At 45.0% G+C, this 12556-nt stretch overlaps 1 protein-coding gene across 1 annotated transcript in view; it reads right to left on the bottom strand.

Annotated features, from left to right (window-relative positions):
• Window positions 1-4630: 4630 nt before the first annotated feature.
• Window positions 4631-12556, bottom strand: part of PPP2R3A (protein phosphatase 2, regulatory subunit B'', alpha) — a 42369-nt gene continuing 34443 nt past the window's right edge. The window contains exons 10-13 of the mRNA XM_010140568.1: window positions 11757-11932; window positions 11118-11236; window positions 9340-9446; window positions 4631-4948 (exon numbers count right to left, since the gene is read on the bottom strand). Coding sequence (XP_010138870.1) covers window positions 4852-4948; window positions 9340-9446; window positions 11118-11236; window positions 11757-11932 — 499 coding nt within the window. The 3' untranslated portion in view covers window positions 4631-4851. The remainder of the gene's footprint in view (window positions 4949-9339; window positions 9447-11117; window positions 11237-11756; window positions 11933-12556) is intronic.

Genomic DNA, 12556 nt, shown 5'->3' on the forward strand with positions numbered 1-12556 from the left:
CGGCATTCTGGTAAGTCAGCGCAGGGATAGTGCTCATGTTGAGGATGAAGATGTAAGTAAGGTAAGTAAGTGCTCAGTTTGTTCTCCTCGGTATTTTTGAGAAGGAAGCCTGGGATTCTGGCTTTGGCAGCCTTGCTGACAGGTAACGGTGACGTGAGCTTAGGAGCAGGGAAGGTGATTCCAGGACAGCAGCTGGAGATGAAGTGAACACTAGAACTCTACCCCTGCACTATAAGACAGGTTTTACTTTTCAAATTCAAAAGTCCTTTATTTGCTGAAAAAGAGAAAATACAAAGTAAAAATACAAAGGTAAAACCATGCCAGCACAAAATGGCTCCAGGCTACTTTACGAAGTATGAGAACCTTTCCTGTTAAATGCTCAGTTTGTGAAACCATCGCCCAGTGACGCAGAGGAACGATTCGGTCAGGAAGCACTCCTCATGACACGTTTTCCCTACTGTAGCTCGTGCTCTTTACTGAGGTTCATCTTTGATGGCATAGATCTAAGATACTGCGGTTCAGAAACACCGTACTCCAGAACTACCGTTAGCGTGACGCTGCAGTGACCTCTTCTTCTAGCCTTCCAGGTGTATTTTGTTGTAGGCACTAAGCACAGTACCTTGGTTTGAGTATCTCGAGCCAGCTGAAGTCCTTAGTTCGGAGAGCAGGGGGGAAGCTTTTCCACAATGTCATCTGTAAACCTGAGACTGGCATTTCCCCATCGCTGTCCCTATCTGGTTTGCAGCGCTGCTGCGTGCTGGCAGCCCAGCAGAAGAGGGGCTCTGGCAGTGCCCGTGTTCTAACGCAGCAGTTACCACTGAGGCTTCAGAAGAAGGGAAAAATCAGGCTAGTACCATTCCAGCAGAAATTGCATGTGGTTGTATGGAGCCATAGCTCCGACCTTAGTACTGCGGAGAGAGAAGGGTTGCAAATACAGAAACGGAAGGCAGGGGGTTGTGAGGACACAGGACTTCATTTTGCCAGACAACAGCAGACTAGAGAGAACAAATGCAAATGTATTTTTTTTTTTTATCACGCAAAACTGACTTTTACTCACTTCTCTGACTACTCACTCATAAGGAGAAAGGAACCCAGCCCGTAAGGGATGTCAGACTGAGCTGGATTTACCATGCAAAATCTGTCTGTAAAGGTGTGCAGCATCTGAAGGGGCATTCACAGCTGGGAGGCAATGTCGGAGCAAAGTGGACTCCTGCAAGTTTTCTGTGCGGTGATTCTTGGGTTGCTTCACTCTAGAGCGCTTGCTGACCTCTGAAGCTGGTGTGCGCAGGTTCTGGTGCGTATTCACAGACATCTTTGTCTTTTTACATTTGGACTATGCCGGAAAGGAAAGCTAAGATGTTGGCCGGGAGTTCCCCAATTCACCTCACGCTGCAGGTTTAGAAACCTTCCCTCCGGAGAAGCTGTGGGCAGGGCTGTCACCGATGGGGTGTAGAGCATCTCCTTTACCGGTTCATTGGTGGCTGCTGGATTATGGTTATTTTCAAATATATCAGTGAGAGGATGAGTTTCTACTCCTAAATCATGCCAATTCCCATAGGGTTTACACGGCTCAGGCTAGCGGTGGCTTCTGTACGTTGTCCTTGTATTCACATATAAGGCAAAACATTTGCTCTAAGTTGGTTTTATTTTTAGTAGCTTGTTCTGTTTCTCTACTAGAGAGCGTGCACTGGGTTCAGAATTGCTCTACGTGGTCAAAGCAGCAGTGAACCTCTGCAGAAGAGAGGGCCTCGGCTCTGGGGGCCAAAGGACTCAGCTGAGCAGCTGCAAGCTGCTGTCTGGGTTTATTGAAGCCAAACCTTGAGAACGTAACTGGTGATTTTTACCAGGATCAGGATACTGACTTCTCCAAAACACGGCACCAGGTCAGGCGCACTAGTGTGGTGTGAGATGGAAGTCTGTATTGATTTGATGGATGGAGTTAAAGCCCCTCTGCAAAAGGCAAATGAGGAGAAAGATGAAAGATCCTGAAGTGGTGGGTGACTAGAGAGAGCAGCAATAGCCCAAGTAGGCTCAAGGTATGACCTAACAGGAACAGAAATGCCAAACCAAAAGAGCAATGCTCCAAGGGCTGCTGGAGCACCAGCTCTTCCCAGTCCCTCGTGGGCTGCATCTGCATCCCAACACACATTTGGTGCTTGAAAACAGGGGGCCACGCAACTGGTGAGTCCTCAAGTCCTTCACCTAATTCCCTCCTCGTGTGAAAAAGAAATTGTCCCAGGAATATCCTCCATCCTTTCTGGAAAAGTATGTTCTCTGAACTCCCATAGGGAGGAAGAGGAGGAAATGTAATACACAGAGGGTTGCAGAATCACCATCTATGGAGGTTTTTCAAAATTCAGCTGGATGAGTCCTGAGAAACTTGCTCTAACTTAGATGCCAGCCTGTCCTTGAGCAAGGAGGTGGACTAGAGACCTGTGGAGGCACTAAGAGAGCTGCTTCTCCTTGAGGCTCAAGGGCTACCCAGGTTAAAACCTTAAAGAGACAATCACCAAGTTATTCTGGAAAGAGACTTTACATAATTGGCAAACCAGACGTTCCAGTCCTGCTGCTTATGGAGTGAAAAAGCTCCAATACTGAAGCAAGATGAAGGTTCAATTTCAGCCTAGGACAGGGTCAGGTTCTTCTCGTCCCTTGAGGAATCTTTGTCTTTGGAGAGATGTAAAATTTGATCGAACTAAAAGGCCGTGCTGGACCTAGACAGTGGAGGGAAGCTGAATTGCTTTGTCCGGGTTCTTTCTGGTAAGAAGTGGATGGAGCTGGTTACAATGAGCTTCTGAGCGACTTCCATCCTGTGCTCACTTCTGCAGGCATTTCCTAGTTTCTGGAAAAAACCTGGAGATGCAATTCAAACATCCTGGTGTAGGGCAGAGCCACGCTGGTGTGCTTGTTGCACCCGAAGAGGCTTATTCTGCTTTGGTTAAAGCGCTCCCTGCTTACATCTTCTGCTACTGAATGGAAGATACCGTGCAGTGCCTTTGCACAGGGCATCCCAAAGTTTCCAAACTATCAAATCCAGGATTCAGGGGTGTGTATAAAATAGCAGCTTTGTTCAAGAAAAAAAAAAAAAAAAAATATCTCCAAGACCAATATCACTGGAATCTTCCTCCCTTTCAGATTATGATCCTGAGGAGAGAGTTACTAACCTCAACAAGGCAGCAGTATATCCCACCTGGGCACCGGGAGGGAGGCATTAGCTTCAAAGGCTCCTGGAAAAGTGGAATCTGCAATGCAGTGATCAGCTAATTAGTAATTTGGTTATTAACACTGAAGAGATACCATCTAGGGATTAGTGTTCCACTGTGCTTGTATCTCCACGTTCAAAATGCGCCAGGCTGACAGCGTGAGCGTATAAACACAAGTTATCTGTTAACTGGATGGGTTCTGCCCTTAGTGCAGGCAAGAAGGTGGCTGCTCGGAGACCTGATCCTGGCACTGGCAGTTGTCTCTTGGGTATTCTGGCAGGGATTCACGCAGGGATGTCCTGAGGAGGCACGGTTTGACATTCTTGCAGTGAGGTAAGAGGAAATACAGTGCATACATCCCAATCAAGCATTGTATTTGGGCACAATTATGATAGTTGAAATAAAGTATGACAGCTGAAACCTGTCCCAAGCTGCACCACATCTGTTTGTGTATCTACGGTGGCTAAAATCAAGGACTGGTAACAGAATGTTGCAATCGCTTCTGTGCTGCATCACAGCTACGAGTTGGCAAGGAGGAACAGCTCCAGCAGCAGAGCGTGTGCTATGCTCAAGACACCAGTTGTGATCCTATGGAAAAATCAGTTTACTTTTGCACTTAAAAGCAAAAATCCTTTAGTTACACAGTGTTTCCTCTCCGAAGCTGGGGTGGAAAATAAATTTTTGGCAATATTACGGACTAATTCTATTACCAGTTAAAGGATCTCTCTGTTTCTAAAACAGAAATTTAGCACGCTAGGTTGGGGCTGGGTTTTTGATTCATTATCTCAGTCTCCTGGAGAAAGCTACAGGTTAGCAGTGCAGGAGAGGAGAGCACAGAGACTGGACAGAACGGGTGCACACAAGACATGGCAGTTGCAACACACCAGCTGAACAGCATACGTCTTTTTTTTTTGTAAATATGCTAGAAAATACTTCTACAGAGACAAAACATGAGCCTGAGCAAGATACTCTTATGCACAGGAAAATATGTAGAAATGTTAACTATTATCTCAAATTCTTAGAAAAACATTACACCATGTAGCGCTTTAACTGCCCACAGATTCACACAAGTAAAGTATGTCCAGTATCAACTGTAAGAGCTTGTGGTTTAAAGCATAAAAGGGGACCTCAGTCTCCCCACACGCAGGCATGTTGCTGTGGTTTCCAGGACACTGAGAAAAAAAAAAACTTCATTGAGACTTGTATTTTAAAAGATTTCTAGACATACATTTAAATTAAGTCCATTTGGCAGCTCTTTTGTCACTGCTGGTATGAAGTCAAGGGGACAGAACGGCACAGGACGGAGCTGACGGAGGAAGTGACCACTGTAGATGTTCCATGCAGCTGTGACGGTTAATCATTAGATGCTGGCATTTATTGCACATCTGGGGACATAACAGAATTTATATAGAAATGAAACAAGGTGCAATCACCATTTTTAATGAGCGTGCACAATAACACATTGTAAAAAGCCTTTTTATAGAAATTACCTTATTGCAATTACACAGGGAGAGAAAAGGGGTTCTCAAGTTACAGTGTACAAAATAAAGCACATTGCTCCAATGGCGGATTTAAGAAAAATGCCTAACTCTCTGGTGACTGAACGCTATCCAGTTTGAAAGATACTGATTAAATGTCTTCCATTTCTCTATGCTGAGAGATCTGAGATCACTAGTTTGTCTGACTTGTCTCCAGTTTCAGGGGGAGATAAGACTTCAGCTGTGTCATAGTCATCTTCAAATGATCTGCAAAGATAAAAGGTATGTCTTTAAAAGCCGTGTTTTGGTGAAAGTGTTTTCAGGTAAGTTATTTCAGCGGCTACTAAAACAGCTGGCTAAAATACAGTAGCATGCAAGATGTTAGCCTCGAGGAGGATATTTATAAGGCTCTGAAAACAGTGCAGTAGTTATCAGTATTCTGACAGCCGACATGAGTTTGTGCTCCCATCCATCCATTCTCATTTCTAAGTTCTGGAGCATCTTTTCACTGGTGTTCACCATTATACCATTTGAATCCGGTTTCAGTAACAATTGTCAGTAGCTCACAGCAGCCGTTGGTAGTTCCGTGCAGAAATGCTGTTGTCCAGCCACACATCCAGGCCCTAGAGGAGATTTGGCTCGTTCAGACTTGCTCAGAAACACCTGGTTCCCAAAGCGTCTTCTGGCTTTGGGTTTGTTTAGACATCCACAGAACAATTGTGGCTATGCTGTCACATTCCTCCCCCACTTGGTGTGAAGTTTAATACCCAGATCTTAGCATTTATGGCCTGAGGAGGTTTGGCTGTGAATTCTCAGCTCCAGCTAGTCACAGTATTTGGGCTGGTTCGGTTCTGTCTGCTGCAGCAGAGGATGTCACTTTGGGGCTCTCATCCCATTCCTGTTCCTGGGAAATTATGTTTAAGCTGGTTTTCCCTCCAGTCTCAGCACTCTACGGGTTAGTTTCGCAGGGCTCCCAAGAAACGCAGGTTCTTCCTTTTGTTCTGAAAGCAATGCTGCTTGTGAAGGAAATGGTGCTGCAGAGTTCCAGTGCCACGCGCAGGAATAGCTCTAGTTTGTTCTGTCGTAAACGGTGCTGCCAAAAAGGTTAACTCCTTTGAGACCCCAGCATGGATGGTGCTAATAAAGAATTGTCTGCCACTTCTCGGGCTGTTTTTCTCTTCACTAACCCCTCTGCAGGCACAGCAAATCCTTGTCAGTGTGTATGTCCTGCTGCAGGGAGGATGCTATGCTAGAGCCTGGTGACCCTCTATGTGAAGAAGAAACAAACAGAACAGAGATCTTCCTGGACAACATTTTCATCTTCTCTTCCACAAAGGAAAGCACCTGCTTAGTAATTCTGCCACCTTCTGGATCCTTGCATAAGTCGGAGAAGGGAAGCGCTCTGGATCCTACACCAGTAACTGTTGTGATCATACGTGCACAGATACCAAAAAGCTCGTGATAGGCACACCTTCTTCTGAAGCGGTACCTGTTGGACCCTGCCTCCCCAACACGTTCCCCACCTGGGAGTGGACTGCGCCTATTTGTACATGCCTCAGTGTCTCTCATGGCTCCTGGGATTAAGTTGATGCAGCTGAGGAAAACTTTTTATTTTCATTTGAATGCTGTTCTCAAGAATGTTCCTTTTGTGTCCCCTTTTCCTTCAGTTCTACCAACTTCTCTTGGCTTTCTTCCCTTTTCTCCTGTGTGTGCAATGTGACCTTTTTCCTGTAGTGTTTATCTTGTACAATCACCAGCACTTGGAGCTCTAAGTTTTTTTTCTGGTGCTTTTTGCTTCTGGACTAAACCTCATGTCTGCTTCAAAAAGGTGCTTCCCATTGTCCTTTTCCACCTTGCTTTTTTTTTTTTTCCCCCTCCTTAAGGCTCAACAGTGTCTGCCTTTCCCCATCTTGGAAAAAATGCTCTCCACCTTTAGAGCTGGCTAGGAAGCATCCAAGGGACAGCTTTGCCATGAGATTAGCACTAAAGATAATCACCTTCTTCCAGGCCAGTTTCAAAGCTTCACAGTCCCATAAAGACATATATGGGCTCACGTAGATTAACAGCCATTCCTCAAGACTCAGCCATGGCAATTCTAGTTCTTCAGAGAAGGCAAATTACTCCAGGAAATTCTTTGCTCTTCCTTGTAGCAAACACCCATTTTGTCATGGGGTGGTTCGGCGATGTACTTCTTCCCCCTTTCCCTTCCTTATACTGCTAAGTTCACGGAGGTGAGCAACTGAGACATCAGCTGACTTGAGGGAGACAAGAAGAATGGTCGAAGCTGCCTAAACCAGCATCATCTGATCCTGTGTCTTCGTCCCACCTATCCACCTCTGAGCAGGACCGCCCTGTGTTCTGCCCTCACTCCTTGATGCTCAGCTGAAGGGGATTCTTCCCTGTCAGCAGCTGATAGAAGATTGCCTCTTCATCCTTATTTCCCTTCCTATGGAGAAATACCCTTCCCATGGAGGCAGCTGTGGCTTCCACGTACATCAGCTGGCTGAAACTGGCTTCTGAACAGGAACAAAGTGGTGCCCATTTCCACCAGACAGGCCACAGCCTTGAGCACAAGAAAGCATTTCTGCAAAACCCGTGTTTGTATCTGCATTAAGAGCTTGTGTTGGTCAGACTCCGCTGTTGGTTCTGCCTTCAAACAACGTGCGTGTACGTTCACCAGGGAATGGGCTCTCTTCACTGTATCTCATACGCAGCGGAATAAAGCAGAGCATGGCTGGCAAGTGTTCAGATCAGCTTAAGCTTCCAGTGACACGTGATACTTCATTATCATCTTGAGCAAGATGACCCCTTTCTCTTGTTTTTGGTGATTGTGGCTCCTGATAGAGTTGCAGCATCCCTGAAGTCACTCTGAGTATCCCCTGTGTCTGGTTGAGATTCCTCTTCCAGGAGCAGTGTGCTCTTGAGGGCAAGCCTGTAGACAGCCAGACAGACACTGACTGGTTTTGGAAACCTTCCATCCAGAGGAGCTACGGGCAGGGCTAAGTCACAAAAGTGGTACACGCTTCCTAATTAATCTGCGATTGCTGAACGATGGTTATTTGCAAATGTATGAATAAGACACAGAGCAGATTTCAGATACTGCCAGTTATCTTAGCCAAAAACCTCTGGGTCTCATAGAGCTCATAAACTTTCCTGGTTTTGTCCCCACTCCCTGTTTCTGTCATCCTCAAAGGACAGTAGAAATAATGTATGTAAAAAACCTCAATGCCTGTTTCTGGCAAATTTGTCTGGGCATCCAGCTCTTTGTTTTTCTTTTTCCCTTCTTTTTCTCCTGCATGGTCTGTTGCTATGCTCCACAAATGAGATCTAATCCTGCTGCCATGACTACAGAGCTTTTCAGGGGCTCTTAAAAGCAAGCAGCAAGGTTGCTGACATGCTTTTTACAGGAAGACACAGAGCTGTTTCAGACAGACTTCAAAAATCTGATATCACCTGCCACTTCTCTTCTGGTTTTGGTGAGTTTGGGGATTTATGGTCCTGCAATGCTTTTATGGCAGACTCCTATTTCTTTTCTGTGCTGAGGACACAGGTGCTGCAGAGCAGCTGCAGGGAAACAGCAATTTTATCTTCCATCCTGTTACCTCATCTTCCATTGTGAAGACCACAAAAAGGCAAGGCAGCTTAAAGGAGCTGAGGGAAGAGCCCATAGATGTTTGGATGCACATCACAGGGAAAGAGGGAAACATGGCTCTCAATAGCTTTGCAAATCTCTGTGGCTAATTAGTAGGTGCTACTGTTATCCCCAGCAATTTCCAGTGTGGGAAGTTTTGAAAATTATGCAATCTTCTCAGTACTCTTTCTTTAATGGCTCTACAAATACTGTTCAAGAATGGATGAGATGTTGAATCATGCATGAGTAGCATGGGGTAAGCATTCCTTGGATGGTTGTTCTATTAACCTGGAAACTTCCAGAGTAGTATTCTCAAGAAGATACTAACAGAGAGACAAATCTAAAAGATAATTGTACTGAGTCTCCATTAGGAGCCTCTTGCACACAGATTGGTTCTGGAGCAACTGTTCTGCCTAAATTCATTGACTCTAAGGATAGCTGGAGTGTCTGTCCATGAGTGTATAGAAGGCTGCAAAAACATGTGTAGGTGTTGCAGAAACCAACAGTGTTTTAAAGCAAAACTCTCAACAAACCTATTGAATGAATGAAAACATTGAAACACAGCTTAGGAAGAACACAGACTAGCAGGCATAAAGTTCAGCAGAAAGTACAATTGTTTGACTAAAGAACATCTCTGCTAGGTATAATAAATGTAACAGAGCTACAGCTTCTAATCTGTGATAGTGTGACATGGTCAATACATACGAGGCCAAGACCAGCAAAAGTCATTCCATCTCTTTTTTAATATGGTTGCTCAAAGAAAAAGTCCTCGTCCTTTTTCCCAGCTGTCTTCACTTACTGTCGGTAGCTGATTCAAATGGCTGCCCACAAAGAAGCCCCTTGTGACAAATACACCAATGCTGCCTTTTGAAGCAACTGTTTTAGGCTTCACATGCTCCAGTGCTGAGCCCAAATGGTAAGTCCACTAATCCATGATGTCTGTGAAAAGTGACATCTACATGCTCCCACTAAACCTCAGCTGGAGCCAAACAGTGTGTCCCCAGGGCAGAGCAACACCGACGCTTACCCTTCTTGTAACTGTTCGTTCCCAGACTCCTCAGCCACAAGAATCTCATACTCTTCAGCAGCGTATCTGTCCCAGTCAGAGGGTTCAGGGCCATCATTTTCAATGTCCTAAAGGGATCAGACAGTCAAGCACACCGTGTGCATACCTCTCTACAGCTGTTCATGATAGGTACCAACATGTCAAACAGCAATTCTAGGAATAACAAGCAACTGTATAGAAACAGAGTGAAAAATTGCCTTAACTGAAAGATGCACTATTATCTCAAATGATTTTAACATCTGCACATAAAAGACTATGAAAAAATACATCCCTTAGTCTCTAAAGCTCAGCATGTGACCTGAGCTGCCAACAAACTGAGCCTGCTTCGTTTCAGAAATGCTGAATGTTAATAACTTTCTTTGCTCTAGCTCAGCAAGCTCTGCATCTGTGTACTTTCTAATTGGTTAAAGAACTTAGTCATTTAAAATCTTTAATTAAATCTTAATGGTAACTGATCTTTTGAGGTACTCTTCACAGTTTGCTACATTTGGGCAAGTTTGAGAAGGTTACAGAACAACGTCCTTATACACATTTGGCCCTCTGCCATTTACTATAAGATGGGGAAAATAAATTATCCCCCCCCGGCCCCACTTGACTGCTCTTACGATGACCCAGTTTAAACAAATAAACAAACAGTGTGTTTCTGGCTTGGGATATATTTAAGCCTTGATTCACAGAACTACAAAGTTCCTCTTACAGGTTATGTGGGAACAGCTGGGAGGGAACCGGAGTAGGTTTTGGCATCTCCTCCACTTTACTGTACTTTGACCAGATAAGAGGCTTCTGGGAGATAGTCTTTAAGCTGCTGTCATACCTAGTTTCACTGGATATGCAAGGGAAGCCTAAACTGAGAGACTTTACACCAATTGCTGAAAAAACTCAAGCCTCTGAAGATCCCACAGTTAGTGGTGAGCAACAACTGCAAAATACAAAAGCCATAATCTCCTCCTGTATTTTCTCTGCTTGGGAAGAGAGGATGATGAATGACTCCAGTGCAGCCAGGCTGATAACCAGGCACAATCTGCATCATCCAAAGCCCCATCTAGTCTACTGCATGCGTGGCCTAATCATGGAGCTGGCATTTCATCTGCACTGGTCCTTGTGTTGTAAAAAGATCTGTCTCTTTGGTTCTGCTTAGCCTATGGGAAAATTGCTAGTGTTTTAAGGATCAGACTCCAGCTCAGATGTTTAATGAATCTTCACATGCAGCCGACTTATTTACGACTGCAGCTGTGCAGGGGACAGGAAGAGATCCTGGGATCTCAGGTTCTGAATCTCACAGCTCCTTTCTAAACTGAGCAAACCAGGTTCCCTTCTAGCGCAGCTGAGCCTCCCTTTTTCAGCCTAATGAATCACTGCAACTCAGCAGGCTCCACTCATTCTCTCTAGAATCACACACTGCGCTGCCAGTGCTGGTGTAGCAGGACCAGCAATGGCAACCGAATCACAGAATAGCAGGATAACTTGTGCTGGAAGAGACCCAGGAGGTGTCTAGTCCCAGCCTCTGCTCAAATCAGTTTGCTATGAGATCCAATCAGGGGGCTCAAGGCTTTGTGCAGTCATTATCTTGAAAACCTCAAAGAACAGAAGCTGTACAACCTCTCTGGGCAACTTGTAGTGTGCTTGACTGACTGACTCGTGAAAGAGGTTTTCTTATATTCAGTTTGGATTTTCCCTACGTCCAGTAGCATTCCAAAAACAGTTTTGAGAAGGCCTGTATTTAGAAATATGATTTATACCTTTTGCACTGCAAAGGGATCCCTCTGTTCATTGTCCAGATATTTCTCTAAATTGAAGAAGGTGTTGTAGAACACATGAGCCATTCTGCATCTCTTCAGGTCTCTCAGGGTTACTCTTCCTACAGAAAAAAAACCCCACATTATTGTGATACTGAATTTCTACTTAGAGACTGGACCCGTTCCTGTCAGTCTTAGAATAAGTTTTGATTAAAACACCAGTATGATTCAACATTACAAAATTTCTTCCCGAGTCAGTCAAGGATTTTAACATTATTCAATAAATGGGTATGTTTATTGGCTTAAATATCACATACATATGAAGGTCTGTCACGGTCATGTGAAATATGGAAGAATTTGAACGGGGATGGTTTGGTTTCATAATCTAGACTGTCAGCACATCCCACAGCTGGAATATGCAAGACTTACTGCTCCAGTTCCATCAAGTTAATCCACAATTAAGTGACGGATAACTTTATGGCACAGTAGCCACTGTTCAGACTTTGCCTGTGTGCAATAATTTCAGCCCTGGGATTCTAACACGCGCTCTACCTATAGATGGGGTTTGCAGTGACTCACCAGTTACCTTCTCAATCCACTGCAGATCAAAGAGGATGGAAACTCCCCTTAGACAGGACTTACCTTCCCTCTCTGGCTTAACGAGATCAAGCATCTGACACAGCAGGTCATGAAATGGCAGTGGCTCTATGCCCATCACTTCCATCCGCTCACATTGCTCCTCGTAAAAGTACTCCAGTTCATACATGGAGAGCACTCCATCCCCATCCAGGTCCATGCACCGAAACCAATACTCAATGCTAGGAATAAGAGACAGGACTAGTGAAAGCACAGCACTGCACCAGGAAATCCATACAGCAGAGGCTGCAGCAATGCACATTCCCCTTCCCCCATTCTCTAATGCTTTTCTGCCCCAAGGCTGGCATAGAACCAGGGATGAAGATACCCTTTGCGGTATTTTCATCTCCGGGATGTAAGCTTGTGAAACGAGCTCATGACTTGTTTCACGTAGTAGCTGTAACAAGGTCTACTGTGCTGCAGCTCAACTGGTCCACATAGGTTAGGGTGTCCCTGTCTGATTTAGCAGTAAAAGTTGGCCAAATACAACCAACTCTGAACCCAGGACTCTGGCTGTCCCCAGGTGACCCTGGTGAGTGACAAGTCAGGCATGGTATGCATCAATTTCCGCTACTCCTTTACGCAGAGGTCAATGCTGTCAGGCAGCTGCAGTCTACATCCTCCCTTCACCTCTCAACAGACCAACCCTGCATTTATGAATTATTCTTCTCCTTTTTACTCCTAAGATTCCTTGTCCTAATAACTGCATTCAGAACGAGTTCACCTCTGCACAATAGCCTCCCACTGGCTGTACAAACCAGGCACGCGGGCAGGTTTTACAAAGTGACGCAGTGAAGTTTCCCTAC

This window comes from Buceros rhinoceros, unplaced genomic scaffold (assembly GCF_000710305.1).
Source record: "Buceros rhinoceros silvestris isolate BGI_N320 unplaced genomic scaffold, ASM71030v1 scaffold6977, whole genome shotgun sequence".
Classification (NCBI taxonomy): domain Eukaryota; kingdom Metazoa; phylum Chordata; class Aves; order Bucerotiformes; family Bucerotidae; genus Buceros; species Buceros rhinoceros.